At 51.8% G+C, this 21,581-nt stretch overlaps 1 protein-coding gene across 1 annotated transcript in view; it reads left to right on the plus strand.

Moving 5' to 3' along the window:
- The window catches only part of DOCK1 (dedicator of cytokinesis 1), a 423,011-nt gene that overhangs the window by 265,940 nt on the left and 135,490 nt on the right, over window positions 1-21,581 (plus strand). Inside the window, exons 28-29 of the mRNA XM_036264869.1 lie at window positions 9,698-9,799; window positions 17,461-17,555. Coding sequence (XP_036120762.1) covers window positions 9,698-9,799; window positions 17,461-17,555 — 197 coding nt within the window. The remainder of the gene's footprint in view (window positions 1-9,697; window positions 9,800-17,460; window positions 17,556-21,581) is intronic.

Here is a 21,581-nt window from a genome sequence, read left to right on the forward strand (position 1 = left end):
CCGTCACCGTTACTTTAGGAGTTGGAATTACGATTTACTGATTTCCTCATTTGTCCACATTTCTCAGTCTTCTACCAGGAATAGTTTTACCTCTGCCTCTCCCCAAACCGCCCTCATGCATGTGTCAGTATAGACGCATGGATACTTTGTTTCATTCAGTGTGTTATACTCTGTCTCTCTCATTGTTCCTTTTGATCCTCCAGTTGCCCCACACATGGCAGGGCTCCTCCAGCACCCTCTCCTGTCTTTGGACTGGCTCCCACTGGTGTGGGGTCGCGTTGTGTCCAGGCTCCCGTGTCTCATCCCGGGTGGGGTTGTGTTGACCCGTCTTCTGCCCTCCCTCCAGAAACCCCCTCCTTTCCGCTGTCCTCTCGGACCCTGACTGGGCACTGCACGTGTTCATACTCGGCATCATTTTGAATCTTTTCATCATCTTGGCCTCACCCCTCAGTTTCTTCTAGTGTGTTCCAAGTGGCCCCATTTTCTCGGAATCTCAGGAGCCTTCAGTTTCTTCAAGGCTGTGGTGAGGGGGAGTTGAGAGGATGTGGGGTCTCAAGGACGTGTTTCGTGCTTGAGGTTTTCCTCTGCGTACCCGTTAGACTGTACCTCGCTCTGCAGGGTGTCTCCTGGGTACCCCCAGGAGGAGTCACTTCCGCGCAGTAGGAGGTTTTGAAATAAACACCAAGACATTTAGCGCCCAAATCTCACCGACGGCCACACAGTCATAAGCAGCCGAGCTGCGGGTGATGCATTGCAGTGCGTCCCAGTCAAGCGTAGACACGCACATAATGTTTGCATGTATTTGTGTATAAATATTTTCTAAGAAGACGACCTTATACCTGAGATCATCCCTTGTTTCTATCATATAGTAATCTCATATTTCAAAATATCTGATCTTCCTGTGATTTATTAATGCAATTTTTAAATATCTGCTATGGGACGTAGCGTCTTCTTCACCAACTCTTCCACCCAATAGATGTGATACTGAGGACAGTATTTTTTTATGATTCTTGTAGAGGAATTTCATTTCATTCAATAAGGAGTTTCAGCTTGAATCTGTAGCTTTAATGTAATAATATCCTTTATGGACAGAAGTCAGTTTTAAAACAAAAACAAAAACGTGTAGGCATATTTATCCTCCCTTCAGTGGTAAAAATGTTATTAAGATTGAATTACTCTTGTTTATATTACAGTATATTTAAAGATATTGTGTATCATGGGAGGTGACTTTAAAGATTCTAAATTCTCTAAGGCGCTAATATTATCAAATTTACTGAGTTCATGAAAATAAATCTAAAAATTTCTGCTTTAGTCTCTAACTTCTGTTACCAACAAATGAATTATATTAAGATGTTGTATATAAAGATATAGTCCTCATTATACCATAAAATATAATTGTATGTATAAAATTTGATTGTATTTTACTTTTATTTTCATAACAAATGTGAATATGCGTTTAGTTTATTACATTGAATAAGTACCAAATAATCGTTATGGGTAACTTTAGATCCATATACGCCCTTTTGGTATATTTGGCCCATAAATATCTTCCGACTGTTGCAGCCACTGTAAAATTATAATTGATTTTGTTTCTAAAGTTAGATTTCTTCTCTTACTGTGTCTGCAATGATGTAACATACTAGTATTCAATGAAGTCAACCACTCTATTTAAATTTTAGGTTTAATTTTGTCACTAGTAGTTAAAAATAGCTAATAGATGGCAGTAGTGTAGTTGACCAACTGTACTGTTTTTAATTTCTTATAGTCAACTTTTACAAACATTCTTTTTTTTTTTTTTTTTTTTTATGGTCCTTTGTCAAATAAGGAATCACAATAGTTTGGAAGCTAAATGAGTAAGAATTAACCAGACATTGGATAAAGGCAATCCTGGGACTGAATTTATCTTTAAACGAGAAAAGGCACAAAACACAATTCTCCCTGTTCCCACGGAGTGTCCTTCTGGGAAAGGTGTAAGTTCAGCTGCTGTGAGTGAATGCTCATTTTTTCTAAGAACCTCAGTTTTAACAATAGAACCTAATGAAGACTTTTTTTTTATTATTATTATTATATCTGATGCTGAATCAAATATTGAATTGACAACGTGAGAAATACCTTTGCCAAGTATAGCAATCGAACCCTTAAGCATGTCATCATTGGTTTTTCCTCTTGGAAACAGGCCTTGTATTACCTGTACCGTGAACTTCCCAATACAGGGATTTATTTCAGGCCACACCTGCCTGTTAAGTGGAGGACTGGGCTCCCAGCCACATTCCATTTTTGCATATTCCAGTTCTCATCAGTTGCTTTTCAGCGTCGGTTCTTTGGCTTGAATACTCCCCCAAATGAAAGTCCTCAGAATCCACCAAGTCCTGATCTTCCCGCTTGGACCACAGTCGTTGCCTAGTGTCATTGGGCAAATACGGAAAACGTCGCTGGAGGGGTTCCTTCCCTTTACTTGGCAGTGATGGTTATGAAGCAGGTTGTTTTCATCAGTAGGTTCGAAGTTTAACCCTGTACACGAGAGTTCCTCTTCAGGGCTGGCCTTGGTGAAGACGAGTGTAGACCCCGAGTGTGTCTTTGCAGGCCGTCGGGGAGAGTCCCCCCGATCCCACGAGTGGAGTTGTTGTAGCCAGACCTGGTGCCGGCCCCCCAGACTCAGGGCTCTGGGCTCACTGGTTGTAGTTCTGACAGCTTTTGGGGTTTGGAGCTGCCCTCAAAGCCCTTGGCATTTGGGGCCCTTCAGAGGCACGTTTTCTGCACGTGTCCCGGAGAGAGAGGTATACTCCCAGCGGAGGACGAGCTCCGGGCCATAGGGAACATTCCTGTGGTGGATGGACTCACCAAGGCGATGGCCTGCCCTGTCCTGCAGTCAGGTGCCCAGGTCTGTCTTTGCCATGTAAACGGGCTCCCTGCCAGAGCACCTTGGGAAGCAAGTCCCTTGGGATTTTCCTTACAGTCCATGCTCACTCTTAGACCTTAAACCAAGCCAAGCTGACAAGGACACTGTTGAAAAGGTCGGTCTCCTCCTAAATTCCTATTCTGCAAAATCTGTGCTTTCTTTAACCTCTTGTCTCTATACCCTGCAGTGACATCTTATATTCACTTGCCTGCCGCAAAAATGTTCTCTGCCTCCCCACCTGTGCTCCATTCTGCCTACTCTCAGTTCCAGCTGTCCAGCATTCTGTCTGTCCGGCATTCTGTCTGTCCTCCATTCTGTCTGTTCTCGGTTCCACCTGTCCAGCTTTCTGTCTGTCCTCCATTCTGTCTGTTCTCGGTTCCACCTGTCCAACATTTGATCTGTCCTCTATTCTGTCTATTCTCGGTTCCACCTGTCCAGCATTCCGACTGTCTTCATCCTACCTGTTCTCTGTTCCACCTGTCCAGCATTCTGTCTGTCATCATCCTACCTGTTCTCAGTTCCACCTGTCCAGCATTCCGACTGTCAACATCCTACCTGTTCTCAGTTCCACCTGTCCAGCATTCCGACTGTCATCATCCTACCTGTTCTCAGTTCCACCTGTCCAGCATTCTGTCTGTCTGCATCCTACCTGTTCTCAGTTCCACCTGTCCAGCATTCTGTCTTCATCATCCTACCTGTTCTCAGTTCCACCTGTCCAGCATTCTGTCTGTCTTCATCCTACCTGTTCTCAGTTCCACCTGTCCAGCATTCCGACTGTCTTCATCCTACCTGTTCTCTGTTCCACCTGTCCAGCATTCTGTCTTCATCATCCTACCTGTTCTCTGTTCCACCTGTCCAGCATTCTGTCTGTCCTCCATTCTGTCTGTTCCCGGTTCCACCTGTCCAGCGTTCTGTCTGTCATCATCCTACCTGTTCTCAGTTCCACCTGTCCAGCATTCCGACTGTCTTCATCCTACCTGTTCTCTGTTCCACCTGTCCAGCATTCTGTCTGTCATCATCCTACCTGTTCTCTGTTCCATCTGTCCAGCATTCTGTCTGTCTTCATCCTACCTGTTCCCGGTTCCACCTGTCCAGCATTCTGTCTGTCTTCATCCTACCTGTTCTCAGTTCCACCTGTCCAGCATTCTGTCTGTCTGCATCCTACCTGTTCTCAGTTCCACCTGTCCAGCATTCTGTCTGTCTGCATCCTACCTGTTCTCAGTTCCACCTGTCCAGCATTCCGACTGTCTTCATCCTACCTGTTCCTTGTTCCACCTGTCCAGCATTCCGACTGTCTTCATCCTACCTGTTCCTTGTTCCACCTGTCCAGAATTCCGACTGTCTTCATCCTACCTGTTCTCTGTTCCACCTGTCCAGCATTCTGTCTGTCTTCATCCTACCTGTTCCCGGTTCCACCTGTCCAGCATTCTGTCTGTCATCATCCTACCTGTTCTCAGTTCCACCTGTCCAGCATTCTGTCTTCATCATCCTACCTGTTCTCTGTTCCACCTGTCCAGCATTCTGTCTTCATCATCCTACCTGTTCTCAGTTCCACCTGTCCAGCATTCTGTCTGTCTGCATCCTACCTGTTCTCAGTTCCACCTGTCCAGCATTCCGACTGTCTTCATCCTACCTGTTCCTTGTTCCACCTGTCCAGCATTCCGACTGTCTTCATCCTACCTGTTCCTTGTTCCACCTGTCCAGCATTCTGTCTGTCTTCATCCTACCTGTTCTCAGTTCCACCTGTCCAGCATTCCGACTGTCTTCATCCTACCTGTTCCTTGTTCCACCTGTCCAGCATTCCGACTGTCTTCATCCTACCTGTTCCTTGTTCCACCTGTCCAGCATTCTGTCTGTCTTCATCCTACCTGTTCCTTGTTCCACCTGTCCAGCATTCCGACTGTCTTCATCCTACCTGTTCTCTGTTCCACCTGTCCAGCATTCCGACTGTCTTCATCCTACCTGTTCTCTGTTCCACCTGTCCAGCATTCTGTCTGTCCTCCATTCTTTCTGTTCCCGGTTCCACCTGTCCAGCGTTCTGTCTGTCATCATCCTACCTGTTCCCGGTTCCACCTGTCCAGCGTTCTGTCTGTCCTCCATTCTGTCTGTTCCCGGTTCCACCTGTCCAGCGTTCTGTCTGGACTCGGTTCTACCCGGGCTCCATTCTACCTGATCTCAGTTGTACCTGTTCACCTGTCCTCTGTTCCACCTGCCCACCTGCCTAGAGCACTGGGGGCAGCTCCAGGTGTGCTCAGAGATCAGTCCAGTTCAGGGCCTGCAGGGCCGTGCAGAGCGGTGACCAGGTCCACACAGACAGGGGAGTCCTGAGAACGAGACTTTTGAGGATAAGGAAGTAGGAACGGGGGGACTCGGGGCAGGGAGAGTTGGTCCCTTCTACCAGGTGAGATCTTTTCTTTCAGGACTACCTTACAAAATAGGAACATACTTTTGGTTTATAAACCTAATCTGGGCTCGTTCTCCCACCCCTGATAATGTTCTGGTGTCTTTTTTTCTAGCTGTTTCTTCACCTCCACTTTTATTCTTCCGGCGTTTTCTCACATTACTGAACAACTTCGTATTTGCATAGTTAGTGTTTAATGTTTTGACGTTGGCATAATATTTGATCACATCGGTATGGTATGGTCGCCTGATTTGGCGAATGAAAAACAGGGCACCCGATTCAATTTGAGCCCCAGGGAAACAGCACATTCGTTTTCCGTAGATGCGTGCCCCGTGTAGTATTTCCGATGCAATATTTGGGACGTCCTTCTTCTTCTCTGCTTCTCTGAGATTCAGGTTGAATGGCCCGTCGGAACCTTATCTCGCAGGCCTGCAGAAGCTCACTCTGTTCGCCCAGCTCCTTGCCACTGGGCACGGAGCTGTCCTCAGTGATGTCATGGACAGCGCTGGGCAGAAAGCGTCCCATTTTGAATGACCGCCTTGGGTGGATTGTGAGCAGCGGAATTACTGAGGAGATGAGTATGTTTTCCAAGACTTTCCAAACCTATTGCTAAATCGCTTTTTAAAAAGGTTATAGCAATTTAGGCTCCCACCAGCGGCGTCTGAGAGTGCTCGTCCCCCACCCTAGCTGACACGCTCATCACTTAAAGACTCTCCGCTCTTCTGGCAAGCAAATAACGATACATCATTTTCATCTTTGATTACTAATGAAGTTCACAATTTATGTTTATTAGGCATTCTGTCCTGAATTTTAAATCTCCCGCAGCCGCACCCTGCCTGCCCCGGCCCTGTGCTGCATTGCTTTGAAGTCAGACGGAAGAGGGCTGATTTTTTAAAATGTCTTTGTTCACGTTTGCTCACCCCCTGGGGCAGGGGGAGTCCTGCACGCCCACCACCAGCCGCGCTGCCCACTACCCCTTGTTTCAAAGCATTTGACTTCGAAATGCATTTCAGATAGAGCCGTTCCAAAGCGCAGAAGATACATTTTTTCAGATCTGCGGAATGTAACTTTTCTTTTCCATTTCGAGGGAGACTTGCCTTGTGTCCAGTTATCACTGAGGTCAGGCCCCCAACCCCCCCCTTTCCTGCCCTCGGAAGCCTGCCGTGGGTTCGTGGTGTCCACAGAGTTTCCCCTGAAAATACGGGCTCGCAGACTCCATTCCTGAGGAAGGGGAGGGGCATCTCTGCGAAATTTATCTATTTATTTATTTATTCATTCATTCATTCATTCATTCATTCATTCATTCTTTTATCCTCATCCGAGGACATTTTTGCATTCATCTTCAGATAGAGCAGGAAGGAGAGAGGGAGAAACAGAGAGAAGAAACATCGATGTGAGAGAGGCGCATCGAGTGGTTGCCACACACACAATCCCATGGGGCTGGGGACACACTGCAACCAAAGTACGTGCCCTTAGTGGAACCAAACCCACGTCTCTCTGGTCCGCAGGCCGATGCTCTAACCGCTGAGCCAGACTGGCCAGGGCCATTTCTGCGCATTTTAACAGGCACATGCCCCTCTCCCCATGGGGTCCAAAGCTTCAGGTTAGAAAAGGGCTTTGCTCCTTCTAGGAAAACTGAACACACATTCCTCCGGGACGTTTCCCGCGGTTACGTGAAGGACACGTTTGCACCGCCTGGCTTTCCAGCCTCTGACTCATGCGGGGACCCGTCTCTGTCCTCTCCCGGGACGACTGCAGAGAGTCCCCGTCGTCGTTCAGCAGGGAGCCACTTGGTACCTCCTCTGTGACGTCCTCATCCACCGTGAAGGCTTCCGCGTGGCCGTTTGTCTCGTCCTGGGACTTGGCTTTATGGAAATGGCTCCGTTATCTCCAGTCCCTCATTTTCCGCGACACATCGGTTCCCCCAGCCTCTCGGCCTCTGCGCGTAGGAGTTCGTCAGCGTTCATGGCCAGCCGCGCCCGGAATCGAGTGGCCGCGCACCTGTTCGAGTGCGGGCGGCCAGGCTCCCGACGCGTTGCTTTTCGCCCTCAGCGTCCGTGCCCTTGGCCTTCTCAAGGCTGCTCTGAGGTCTTGCTTTTCTGCTGTGAACTTGACACTTTGAAGTCGGCCCTTCGGTGTGTTGCTTCTGGTTAGACATGGCTGGCGGTGAGCTTTAGGTGTTTCTAGTGTGCACGTTGCCATTGTTACCTCTTGTGACCTGCAGAAAGTTAGCGTGAGCCCAGGCTGGGGGCACCGTGTGGTCCAGGCCTCTTCCCGTCCTGGAAAAGCCCCTCTGTGTTGGGGACTGGGGGAGGGGGGGAGGCCAGGTCATGGCCGGCCCCGTAGGCACCGAAGGGGACATGGTCTGCGGTGGTCTTTGCCTTTCCTGTTCCCTTCCGGCGTTCTCTCTGCCGGTCTGAGTGTGGATCCCTACCTGCTCGGCACCGCCCTCAGGTCTCGGAACTAAAATGCGCGTCCACAGAAGAGGCAGAGAATTGAGCTCAGCTGCCAAGCGCCACCTCGTAGCCATTGACGCGTTCCCAGGGGAACAGGTCTCCGCCCAGTGCCACTGCCTATAAAATGGGACCCGAAGAGAATGTGTGGTGTGACTGATGGGCCGTGGTTCTGATGGCCTCATTGTCACTGAGCAACGTGGAATGTCGTGGAGACCGTGACCCAAAAGGCAGCATCTCGTAGCATAAAGGAGATGGAAAGGTGGCTTCTCTTGAACTCCACAGACGCCAAACATGTATTTCAGAAGTTCGTATTCAGTAATAGATGCTCGCCGTGTCCCAGCTCATTTCTCCAGCGCAGAACAAGCAGTATTTAGCTCTTTCCCCGAACCCCAACTTGGAATCTAAATCTCGGCAATTATTATCGTTCACAAATAACTTAATTTCTGGGCAAGTGGAAGACACCATGCTATCATTACTGTATTTTGTTCAATTTACGTAATGCACCCTTTGAGAACTCATTTGGAAGCATATATGTATACTGTAGATGTAAAATGAATTGGAACAATATTGGACTTGAACATCTCACTGCAGAGAGTGAATTTCAAATTAATACCAAAGACATTTAGGCATTCAAATATACTGCTTATAAAAATAGAGTTTGTTAAAATAATGCAATTTGGGAACTCATTTAATAGGGCAAAATTAGGGACATATCTAAAAGTATGTTTCATCCTATAATTTTACCATATTTGTACTGGCTTAATGGGAGAAAATGTATGTCCCGTGTTTCTTAAAATGTCATTAGTTTAGAGGAAAATGTAGAAGAGCAAGGAAGGCTTTTAAGATGTTAGTCATGAACCCCAGAAGTGACACATTGCCGTCAATGGCAATAGGACTGGTTGGCTGCCTGCCCACCTCACCTGCCAAACAAATCCCCTTCAGTGTGCACACACAAACGCACACATGCACAGACATGCATATGCACTGACCTACACACACAGGCACATGCATGGGCCTGCACACACATGTACACAGAATTGCACATAGAAACACATGTGCAGAGACCTGCACACACAAATATACACATGCACAGACCTGCACACATACACACTCACATGCACAGACCTGCACACAGAAATATGCACATGCACAAACACTCACATGCACAGACCTGTACACACATGCACAGACCTGCACACACACCCACACACATGCGCAGACCCGCACACACAAAAACGTGCAAACCCACAGCCACACACATGCTGGCCGCCTCCGTCTGCCCACTACTTTAGCCCCTTACTTTCTTCTTTACATCTTGCTTTTGTTCGTCAGTTTCCTTTTTCCTCCTTCTCTCCCTTTCCTCCCAGCTCTCTCTGCTGTGAGAAATGCCAGTCTCCCCACTTCACATTCCGATGAGCTCATGCTCTTCACCTTCTCCTTGTGGAGGAGAATTAGGCCATCTTTCACGGTGGAGTCGATGGTGATTGCCTCCAAATGGGCCAAGGGGGTCTAGGCAGGTTTCTGAGTAATAGAAGGCCTTTCTTTACTGTGGCCCAAGGGGAAGAACTCACACGCGCTTTGCATGGTGATAATGCAGGTGCCTGCAGAGCATACGGTAAGTGGTGGTGATTTCAGCCCTGCCTTTAACTTCTGCGTATGTGAGGCAAACATACTTCAGTCTTGTTTTTCCAGCCCGGACAACCCCGTGTCAGGAAGCATTTAATTTAATGCAGTTATAGAAAAGTAAATAGAGCAAAAAAAAAAAACCCCAAAGATTGTGAGTTTGGAGTGACTGGTCACCTTAGGCTGGCTCGCCAGGGGTGGCGGAGGTCTCGGCTGCTGGCTGCGGGTTTCCAGCCCGGACCCTTGGCCGGCGGACGTCCGCACTCCTGTGAGTCCTGCTCTCTGCCCACCTGACGGGACCTGCTGCTTCCTTTGCAGGGGAACTTCGTGGCTTGCATGACGGCCATTTTACGACAGATGGAAGATTTCCATTATGCCCATTTGATCAAGACTTTCGGGAAGATGAGGACTGATGTGGTGGTGAGTGGAACTTTGACTCCTTTCTCGTTCCTGTGTTTTGGGGCCAGCATGTTAGGCAACACATCGGGCTCATTATTTTCCTCTGAAGTGTGATTTTGCCTGGGGGCTTGCCTGCAACTGATTCAAGAAGCCACCTGGACGGTCTCCCCGTAGCACGCCCCTCCGAGGAGGGTCCTCACGCGTAGGCTGGCTTCTCGTGCGAACCCCGAGAAACCATGTTCCTGCTCTGGTCCCAGCTTCCTCTCCCGGGCCTGGGGACCCCTGGAAATGGAGAGAGGTTGCCCTTGGAGAGTCTCTCTGACTCCTGTCCGTGTGCTGATTGACGTCCAACTGCAGAAACCAGGGTGCTTTTTCGGCCTTAAATTATACTCTGCTATCGATTAGCTGTGATCGTGGAAGCTCGTCAGCATTTCCTCAGTAAAACTGGAATACAACTAAATCAGAGCGTGGTGACGGCGGGGAATTTATCGCTTAGGAGCCCCCTCCATCATGACTCGGCCTGACCTGGCCACACGGCCAGAGCCCTCCGCAGAGCTGCAGCCAGACTTGTCGGCAGAGGTTCTGATTTGATGGGGACCTGACGTCCGGTGTCTGGTGGCAGGGGCCCCATGTCTGAGGCCCCCAGATTCCGCTCGAATACAGGAAAGGCTACCAATGTTTACAGTACAGGGTTGGTTGCCCTTTCCATTGATCTTTTTAAGGGCTGGGAAGAAGAGTCTTCATTTCATGTTTTTTTTCCCCAAAGGATTATTTCTAAGATAAAAAGTTACCCTATTTTATTTTATTTTTATCCTCACCCAAGGACATTTTTGCATTTATCCTCAGATAGAGCAGGAGGGAAAGAGGGAGGAAGAGAGAGAGAGAGAGAGAGACACATTGATTGGTTGCCACCCACACAACCCCAACCGGGGCCGGGGACAAACTGCAACCGAAGTACGTGCCCTTGGCGGGAACCGAACCCGGGTCCCTCTGATCCGCGAGCCAACACTCTAACCGCTGAGCCAAACTGGCCAGGTCCAAAGTCACCCTGTGAGTTGTTGCCCCTGTATGTGTGCACGTGTGTGAGAGAGATTTATATTTACATTTCTAACGGGAACCAAAATGGGTCTCTACATTAAAATGATAGAATTTGTTCTTACATAAAAGTCAAGGGACAAGCATGAGTATATGTTTATGTATTTGTGTTGGTTTTGGTGTTTTTGAAAACATGAACGAGCCCTTTCAAGCAGGGCTATTCCCATAGATGTAATACGTATTGACATCTACGGTCCTTTAGCCATCACGGCCCATTGAAATCACTTAGATACGTGTGCCCTTGAAAGCCACCATTGCCTGTAACCGGACCCCCCAGCCTTGTGTGGGACCCCGGACGGAGAGCTGTAGCTGAGCCTCTGAACAAGTCCCGGAGACTGTTCCAGGCCGGGGGACGAAGTTGGCGGGAGGAGCAGCATCGCCCGTCCTGGAAACGCAGGATTCCAGCGAGTAGTTTACCCTTTACCGGAACACTCACACCATCCACACCCACCCGCACGGGGCAGCAGTGTCTGCTCTGCAGTCTGCGGTGCTGAGCCGGAGTCGCGCTGCGCGGGGGCCTCTGCGGAGCGGCGCTCAGACGCGCCTGCAGCTGGGGTCCCTGTGCTCCCCGAGCGCAGAGCAGGTGCGCAGACGCTTCCTACGCGCCGTCGCCCTGGCTTCCCAGGGGCTCGTTTCCCGGGGACACGGCAGCTCAGAAAATCAATTATGTGCTGGGATTTGGTTTCCGTTATCAAATGGCACGTGGGGTGTGGATGTCACGCGTCCGTGCCTGGAGGGTTGCAAACTGTTTTTGTTGCTGTTCCTCGGCCAGGACCTCGGTAAGATGGGTTCCCTTCCATGAACCATACATGGGGAGTGTTTTTTTTTTTCCTACGCTGACAGCCTCTCCCCAAAATGAAAGATTCGCCTGTGGAAAAGAATTGGGAGTCGATATCGCAGGATGAAAAAAGCCAGACCGTGTTCTCCAGACTGCTTCCTTGTAACAAGCGCTACTTCCGATTTCCAGACTCAGCCCTTTGGGTTGGAGGCGTCATCCCCATACAAAAGAGGCAGTTATTGTCAGTACCCAGCTCATCTGCCACAGAGCTCTGAGGTTGGGTCTCTGAAAACACCCCGTGGGCCCCAGGACAGAGGACGGGGCCCAGCGCGAGGCAGGAAGACCGGTCCCGAGAAGAAAACGATCGGACACTTTCAGCTTGAAACTCTCTCACGACAGAGGCGACCCGTTAGGGCGAGGGGCCGTCTCGACGTTCTCTGCCGTGGAGATGCTCATCTGTGGGAAGGGTGCAGCATCGTGTGTCCAGGTCTCAGACTCAGGAGCAGGAGCAGGGAACTCGTTCAGACTCTCCAGCGAGACAGCGGTGATGCGGACGTCTCTGGACCTTCCAGGGCAGAGAGTTGATTTACCATGTGTCCCAGGTCCCCACTGAGTGGCCTTCGAAATGCCTGCTGAGTGACACGCGCAGGGCGCTGTAGGTAGAGTAGCTCCTGGCGGAGAAATGAGCACAGGGATAAAGGACAGTGGGAGGTTCCCAGGGCCTGGGTGCTGCTGTCCCTGCCTCCTCCCGCGGGACTCATGGGTGGCCACAGGTCCGCGTGCCGCCCACCTCCCCCTGTTCCATCCACTGTGGTTATCCAGGGCAACTGGGGAACTCTGAGGTCCTGCTCTCTGAAACGCCCTCCTGCCTTCATGCAGTCCGCCCCACCTCTTACGAGGACCCCTCCCTGCGCCTGCCCTGGTCTCGCCAGGTAGATACCTGCCTCCTCACCTTGCCCATCCCAGCCGAGCACAGCCGACATCCGCCTACACGGGCTGGTCCCAGGGGACGCTCACCCCGGGGAAGTGGGTATGAGAATACGCGTGGGAATGTCCGGCAGGTGACTGTCCTTGCCCAGGAGACACTCTGCCGCTGGGGGTTCCAGGCCTTAGAGACCCCGAGTTCCACGCGGAACAGCCACCAAAGCAAGCCTGTGAGGATCCTTGGGCTGAACATCAGTTCCTTGTTCCTCGCAACCATTTCCTTGTAAGTGACGCTTTCATGAAGGCTCTCTCCACTGGGCAGGGCGTCTGGGGCTGAGAAGCCTTCGACAGTGAGTTCACTACCGAACCCCGACGTGACGGCTAGCGCAGTGGAAGGGATGGCGGGGGGCAGGGGGCGAAGCAGGCAAGTCCTGTTCTTCTGGCCCTGCGGTCCGGTCCAGACTAGACTGGCGATACAGGGCGTCCTTCCAAGGACCCGAAGGACCCATGCTACAGGGGAAGGGTCCTCGTACAGTAGCCAGACCGCCTGAGGCCGGTGGCCAGGGAGCCTTGGCGAAGGAGACGATTGTGGGATGTTGAGGACGAGGAGGAAGGACCATGCAGGGACGGGGCAGCACGTGAACCAGGGTCCGATGAGCCTGGAGAAGAACTGGGGCGCGAGGCCCCGAGCCCGCGGATGGGCCGAGAAGTGTGCACACCTCGCTTGTTTGTTCTCAACTTTCCATGTCATTTATTCACTCTTTTTTTTTTTATCCACACCCGAGTTTTTTCTCTATTTTTGTTCAGACAGAGGGGGGCGGGAGAGAGAGAGCAACTTCGACGTGAAAGGGACACATCGAGTGGCTGCCTCCTGTATGACCCCAACCAGGACCAGGGACGAACCGCAACCGAGGTCCATGCCCTTGACCGGAATCGAACCTGCGATTCATTGGTCCAGGGCCAACACTCGAACCGCTGAGCCAAACCGGCTGCTCGCTCTTTTTCTTTTCATTGCTTTAAAATTATTTTTAAAGCATTTATTCTTTGAGGAAACGCCTTATTTGGAGATAAATGTAGAGTCCCGTGCAGTTGGGAAAACTAAGGCAGAGAGGTCCCTGCAGCCTTTGCCCGTCTCCTGACAGTCACGTCCGGCCAGACTGGGGCACACGGTCAGCTCTTTGGCTGTGGAAGCCACAGCGCCCACTTCGCCAGATCTCACCCCCTTCTCCCGTTTCCCGTGCCTTCCCTCCCCGCGGCTCGGCCGTGAGCGTGGCCAGCCCGAGAGCAGCGGGAAGAGCGTGCGAGGGAGGCGGTCATTCCCATCCCCCGAGTTCATCGATGGTGAGCGCTTCGCCCCTTTGCCGCCTCTGTGCGTTTCTGTCTTAGCAGCCGGATCCCTTGCGGATGTGAGCTCTCTGCCTGTCCCCTAAGCGCTTCGACCAACTGCTCTCGAGCACGGAGCCCGGCCGGTTTGGCTCAGTGTCCAGAGCGCTGGCATCAGGGTTGATTCCCGGGCAAGGGCACGGTACCCCGGTTGCAGGTCCGATCCCCAGGCCCAGTCGGGGTTGTGCAGGAGGCAGTCAAACGATGTGTCTCTCTCCCCCTCATCCCTCCCTACTTTGCTCTCTATCTACAAATCAATGGGAGAATATCCTTGGGTGAGCATTAACAACAGCAGAGAACGGAGACCTCTCCAGTGGCCCTTCCAGAACATAGCAGCCATCCCCTTGTCTCAGATATATTCCAATTTCCCCGCTGCCCGGCTGGCCTTGTCCTTCCTTGGGGGCGTCCTCAAAGCAGAACCCAGTGCAGAGCCAGACACTCCGCTGCTGGTGTGTCTCTCCTCTCCTTTCTAGACCAACCCGTCACCTGGCTTTTTCTTCTTTTCAAGACGTTGCTTTTCACATTTTTGGAAGACACCATGCCGATCATGTTACAGACTGCCCCCCATTCTTCAGAGTTTGGGTGCTACCTCGTCGTACCTTTGAGCTTGTTCCTCTCTGCCTCCACCTGTCCTGCCAACAGGAAGCTGTGTCTAGAATTCAGGCGTGTCCTTCTGCAGGATTTCTTCCCTGCTGTGTGCCCTGAGAGCTGAACGCAGCCAGCCGACCACCACGCTGAGGATACGTTTGATCCCTGGTTAAAAGGGGTGCCTGCCAGGTCTCCCCGTGGTGGAGATGTACGCCCCCCTGCCATTGTCCTGTCCTCTTTGGGTGACACTTTGACATCCACAGAAAGTCAGCAGTTATTCTACCCCCGACAGTACTTCGTCTGAGGAACTTGGCGTCTTTTGAGGGCCCTCGTCTGAAACAGTTATTTCTTTGGCAGAGTGGTGGTGTGTTTCTGCTTCTCAGGGTCAAGATGCTTTGTTTTGAAGAACATCGGGAAGCCACGGGGGACGTGGGTGGAGTGGGAGATGGGGGAAGTGTGGCCGCCTTGAGCGATTTACTGCCTGTAAAGATCACTCTGGAGGACATGTACGGACCAAGGGGGACAGGGTGGACGAGGGAGATGGGCTAGGGTTCCCCTCCAGCAGTGAAGGTGAGGGCAGAGGGATGGACAGCAGGTGGTTTATGACAAGAAGACTTTGCCGTAGGCTACACTGACCAGCGTGGCCATGTCCCCACTGCCCACTCAGGGTGTGGGACATACTCTCAACTGCCAAACTACGAAACACAGCAGTGCCCGGCCGGTGTGGCTCAGTGAACGGAGCGTCATTTCAGAGACTGAGAGGTCCTGGTCAGATTCCTGGTCAGATTCCCAGTCGGGGCACATGCCCAGGTGGCAGGTTTGATCCCCAGTAGGGGGCGTGCAGGAGGCAGCCAGTCGATGTCTCTCACACATGGATGTTTCTATCTCTCCCTTCCTCTCTCACTCTCAAAAAATCACTAAAAACATGTTAAAAAACCTCTCACGTGAGCCCTCCATGCCCCTTTGTTGATTTGGAAATGCCAGTGTCGCGGTCTGTGAAGCCGCACCCGCTGTTCTGGGCGAACGCGGCGGTGGGGACGTGGCCACGCTGGTCAGTTAGGCGGCCCCGCGGGGAGGCCTGAAACGTCACCCCCAGAAGAGGCCGCATTCCCTCGGATCAGCAAAGTACCCTCGCCCTCCAGCCGAGCATGCTAATGAAGTGCAGGGCTGTGTTTCCTAGGGAGGGAAAAAAAGAGAGCTAGGGAAATAGGCTTCTCTTTCAGAATGATAAAAACCAGACCCTCTATCTCAATTATTAGGCTTTGAGGAGTGATCAGCAAGAAAGCCGGCAATTTCATGCAAATCGAGATGTGGCTAAATTACAGCACTCGGCCTGCAGAATCTGCAAACTGGTCATTAAAACGTGAAACTCTTGACAAAGTGGGGAACTTAAGTGGTGAAATATGCATTTGGATATTTAAACCGGGGGGAGGAGCAGTTCGCTGTGCCGGGGGCACCCGGACGCTCCTGCTGGAAGGTCTGGGGGTCAGGGCTTGCGGGAGCCACGTGTGTAGGGTGGTGGGTTCACTGTGCCCTCCTGACTTGGCTCCAGTCCCTGAGGCCCACTAGACCCGTGGCCTCTTGTAAAAAGGGTGATCACAGTTGCTCCCTGAGTTTTTTTTTTTTTATCCTCACCCGAGGACAATTTTGCATTTATCTTCAGATAGAGCGGGAGGGAGAGAGGGAGGAAGAGAGAGAGAGAAACATCGATGTGAGAGACACACATCAAGTGGTTGCCATTTCACAGCCCCAAGGGGCTGAGGACAAACTGCAACCGAGGTACGTGCCCTTAACGGGAACTGAACCCGGGACTCTCTGGTCTGCGGGCCGACGCTCCAACCGCTGAGCCAAACCGGCCAGGGCGCTCCCTGAGTTTTTATTCCCGGGAGGGGCCTGGCGTTGGGATCACGGCTGCAGAGAAAGCGTCCTAGCTGTGCCTCTTTGCCAGAAGTTCCTGGAGCTGTGTGCTGGGAATTGCTCTCCTGGCTCCTGGCTCACCACCCCGGTCTTTAGCCCCCGCACCCTATGATTCCGTAGACTACGTGCGTGAAACATGTGCACGTGTTTGGCCACCCGTGCCCGTGGCCTCACGGTTCCGTGCACTCGGGGCTTCTCCCCCTTCACCCCCAGACCTCGAGGCAGCGTATGAGCTCCCGGGCCGCGTGCTTTTCAGGGTAACCCCCGTTTTGTTCCGGTTAGTTCAGGACGAGTGCTGGGCTGCCAGTGATCTGACAGGCACAGGGCGGAGCCCCTAGGAAGTGGGCACCCCGTCCTGAGGCCTGGCTCAGTCCTAGCGTGCTCCTGACGGGACAGTGGAGGGCGACCGCGGGCGTCAGCAAGCCACCGGGGCGCCGCTGAGGAGCTCATGGGGATGTCGCTGCCGGGAGAGTCTGCACAGCCACTCAGCTGGGAGCTGAGCATGTGCAGGTGGTCGGGAGTTCCCCTTCGAGCCCTTTATTTGCTAAATTATATAAGAAAAAGGAATGGATAATAAAATCCCATATTCAACTGGATAGGGCCTCTGATCATGAAAAATACATTTAGAGTAAACACAACTATTCATAATCATCACGTTCATGTTATATTTGTAAAAAGCATGTTTTTCTATTAGCAGAAAGAGCACAAGTCCATTTATACTTGCGGTCTTTGAGGACTTAACTCTTTGTGACTATTAGAAAGTCATGCCCAGGGACTACTTTCGAGCATCTCCTTGGGAACGTTTTCCCGATACGAGGTGCTCAGGCACACAGAAAGGCAGAAGGACTACACAGCGCCTGGGAAATACATCTTCATTACTTTGCAGAAAGTTTGCATTCGGCTAATTATTGAAGGGCTGGGGGGTGGGGGTGGGGGTGGGGGACCGGTTTTCACCTTGTTGTTTGTGGGCCGTTTCAATGTTTTGGTTTCATTGCAGGATTTCCTGATGGAAACATTCATTATGTTTAAGAACCTCATTGGAAAGAACGTCTACCCTTTCGACTGGGTGATCATGAACATGATGCAGAACAAGTGAGTACTGGGGGCAGCTCTCTCCTGGCAACAGGGGGGCGTGGTGGTGTTGCCTGGTTACCAGCGACTCTCCCCAGAGTACAGGTCTGCACCTTCCGTGATGCAGATACTTACTTGGAGAAATGGACCTGGATAGTAGGTGACTCCCTTATGCCAAGACGGGGCTCTGGCTCTGGGAACTCGGGTTCTGCTGCTTCGGAGAAAAGCAGACCTGAACACAAGCCGCCCTCAGCCTTGTCACGAGCAGACAGGCGCTGTTGCCACAGTTGCCACCTGATTTGAACCACTGTGCTTCGTAGCCAGAGCGGTGCTCAGCTCTGTGCTAGGTTTTGGAGAGGTGTTTGCATTCCACATATTTCGGCTTCAGAAAACTCATGAGCATTGTTTTTCATGCTTATTAAATATTAAACTTGTGCTTGTCATCTCCCTGTGAGGGCTGTTGGTTCATTTTCCAGCCCTTGGGTTGTTTTAATTTCTGTAAGCCCCAGCAATGATCACTGGGGTCTCAATCACATGTGATTTCTCGAAGATATTGCTGTTTGCTCCATTTTTTCCTTCTTATTGCAATTGTCATGGAGATCCCTGGGGATTCATCGTCTGTGCGGCTGTAAGGAGTCACACGGGGAGAGATTGTGCATGGTTTATCCAGATTCCCTCAATGGTAAACACTTTGCAAAACTGTAGCACCGAGCACAACCAGAGAAGGGACCCTGATACCATCCATGGATAGGACTCACATTTTCCCAGTTTGACTGGTACTTGTACGTGGTGTCTATTCTTGACTCCATCACAGTGAAGACCCTCACCACAGGGGTCCCCCGTGGCCCATTGATAACATGCCCCCCTCCCCCTTCCGCCTCACCCTCCCCAATCCCTGGCAAACACTCATTTCTTCTTTGTTTCAACCATGTTGCCATTTGAAAATGTTACATCAGGAGGTATGTGACCTGTGGGGATGGTGGGCTTTTCTCACGCTGCAGAATTCCCTGGAGAGTCAGTGAGATGGTCGCGTTGAAGGCTTGTCCCCGACATTTCCGAGTAGGATCCCGTGGTGTGGACGTGCCACAGGTGGTTTAACTGTCGTCCTGTGGAAGGACATCCGCACTGTCCGGTTTGGGGCTATTCAGATAAAGCGGCTGTGAAGCTTTGAGTACAGGTTTTTCTGAGAACGTGTCTTCATTTCTCTGGCACAAATGCCCAGCTGTATGCTGGGTCGCATGTCTGTTTCGCTGTTATTGTTTTTTTAATTGATTTGAGAGAGAGAGAAAGAGAGACATTGATTTGTTCCTCTTATTCAGCATTCATTGTTTGATTCTTGTATGGGCCCCGACTGGAGATCGCACCCCAGCCTTTGTGTATCAGGACAACGCTCTGAACCACGCAGGCTCCCGAGCAATGCGTTTGTCTCACGTCTCCATTGCCGCACCGGCTCTCGGCGAGGCCCCGCGTCCTGGGGTGGAGGCGGCACCCCGGTGCGGCACGCTCTCCTGGGCCAGGCCGTGCCGCTGGGTCACAGCCTGCAGTCGTGTCTGGAATGCCCTCAGCAGCACCCGGAGACGGCTGTTTTGACAGCCATTTCACAGATGGGGAAACAGAGGCGTAAAGGTTTGGTAACTTGCCAGAGACATGCAGCTGGGAGGGGGTGGGGCCAGTATTTCCCATGGGCCATCCGCTGAGAGCCCACGCCCTGACCACCTGCTCCCTTGCCCTTGGGTCTTGAGCATGACTCAGTATTTCCCAGAGAGAATGGGTGTGTGTGTGTGTGTGTGAGATATTCCTATCCTTAGAGCACTTTTCACAAGATTTACTACTCTCCTGAGTGAGTTTTCCGCATGAAGTCAGAATGTCCCTCCGTAGCTGTCTCGGTCGTCAGCAGCGTGCCATTCATCACTGAGCTCCCTGGAGGGCCGCCGTGACTTTGCACAGGGTCAAGATCCTACTAATGAAATAAAATAATTTCCTTTGGAGACGGCGTCGATGTTGTAGAATACTTTCTCTGTCACTATCGATTTGCCTTTTTATGCCTGTGCCTTAATAGCCTGCTGTCCGGTGAGCGGCCCGCCGTCCCTGCCCGCCGTCCCTGGCACGCCTCACAGACCTCCTTGCCTCCGCAGTGATTCCCAGAGCGTCCAGAGCCTGTATTTCAGTGTTCACGGCTCAGCTTGACCTGTAGTTATACCGCCCTCGGCTTGGAAACGGACGAAATCAGCCTCTGCGGTCTCTTAAATCCACCTGTGCTCAGCTTAGTCTGCAAAGCAGCGGTAGCGTTCCTCCTCCCTCCGTCCACGGGACGTAAAATGTAATCAGAGACGGCGCCGTTAGTTTGCCTGCAACACCTTGTGAATCAAGAATCCCACTTCCAGCGTGTAAGAAACATCACAGAGGACACCGGTCACTGGGCTGCTCTTTCAAGAGAGTGACTGACTGGCGATGGACCGACATTGGCTCTCCTCCGGGATGCGACGGCGCCAGATGGCGAGGTGACATTTCAGATCAGCACAGTGCGGAGCTTGTCACGTGCGCGTGCGCCTTGGCATCCGGATGCTCTGACCTTCCCGGAGGGAGGCGGGCACTGTTTCCGTGTCAGATCTCAGGTCGTACGGGAAGCCTAGACCTGCTGTGAGCACATGAGGGCTGGCGTGCGTCCTCACACTCAGCGAGCTCGCGTTCCGAGTGGTGCCTTGTGGTGCGCGTGCCGTGCCGAGGAGCAGCTGTGCTGTGGCTGCCACCCCGTTCTTTCCGGTTCAGGACAGGAGCGTGACCCCTTGGTTGAGTTTCTGTGTCCGTCTTCTCGTCTTAGGGCTTGAAGTCATCTCAGTAGGGTGTTGGGACACTGCTAACCCCTGGCTGGACCGGGAAGGCACAGGAGGGCCCGTGGGAAATGAGTCTCAGGACGGAAGCGCTTCTCACCTTGAAGAGAGCGTCAGTGTGAACTGCCCTCATTTCGTGGGAGAAAGGCGTCCCGACAGTGTGCGCCGGGGCTGCACTGCGTGTGGTTCTCAGAGTTTCAGAATTAGACTAATTCCGATGACTGCCTGCTCCGGAGCGAGACCCTCCCGACCTGTCAACTCTCCAGACTCGAAGCGGAATTATAAAACGTTCAGCTACCCAGATGCAGATGCTCACCGGCCTCATTGTTTCTGTCCCCGGTCAGGATGAAAATAAGTGAAACCGACATCGTCCCTCCCTCTGAGCTGTCACCGTTGGCCACTGTGCTGATCAATCATTTGCAAGCACTGGTCTCTGTGGGCGTCGACTTTTGCGTCTCAGACTCTTAGGTTTCTTCCGCATTACGCTGGGGCCTACAGGAGATTTGCGGTTTAGATCCGGTACCCTTTCCTACAGGACTTGGCATGTCTGACGAGCCAGGACTCACAGACCGTGAACATGGAGGAGAACACGGAAAGCCATCGAGAAAACCAGGAGCTTTCTAGAGGCCACAGGCTTGAAGCTGCCTGGGCGGCAGAGATAAGGGAGAACAGTGGTTTGCTGAGTTCTCTCTGGAGGGTACAGAAGACCCTCGTCATGTGTCAGGGTACACTGATGACGTACGACGCGTGACTTCGAGTTGGAGACTTTCCTAGTTACAGAGCAGTTGAGAACTCAACACTCTGCCCACAGGGAATGGAAGCGAGCCCTGTGTCACTTTTGAGATGCTTAAGACGTTACGAGTTGGACCATTCACATTTGGCCACCAGTCAGAACCTGCCATCTGGTTTCACAGTATCTGGAATTACACTCATCTTATATTTGTCCTTTCCGACTCTGACATGTCATCTTAATTCGAGATTCTTGTGAGGTCGTGTTGCTGTTTGTTTCCCGTGCCTGGACGCTGCTCATGTGTGTTGCTCGTGGCCACGCCAGACAGCCCGGAGTGGTCCAGAGGATGGCTGTTCGTCAGCATCCTTCATCTCCTCCGACCACAGCCGCGCTCATTTCTCTTCTGTTCCCCCTCCGCTCGCCTGCGACTCGGGCAGCTTTGGCCAGGAAGCGTGTTCCTCAACCCATCCGTGTGCCCACCAACCT

This window comes from Molossus molossus, unplaced genomic scaffold, assembly GCF_014108415.1.
Source record: "Molossus molossus isolate mMolMol1 unplaced genomic scaffold, mMolMol1.p scaffold_m16_p_17, whole genome shotgun sequence".
NCBI classification, from domain to species: Eukaryota; Metazoa; Chordata; class Mammalia; order Chiroptera; family Molossidae; genus Molossus; species Molossus molossus.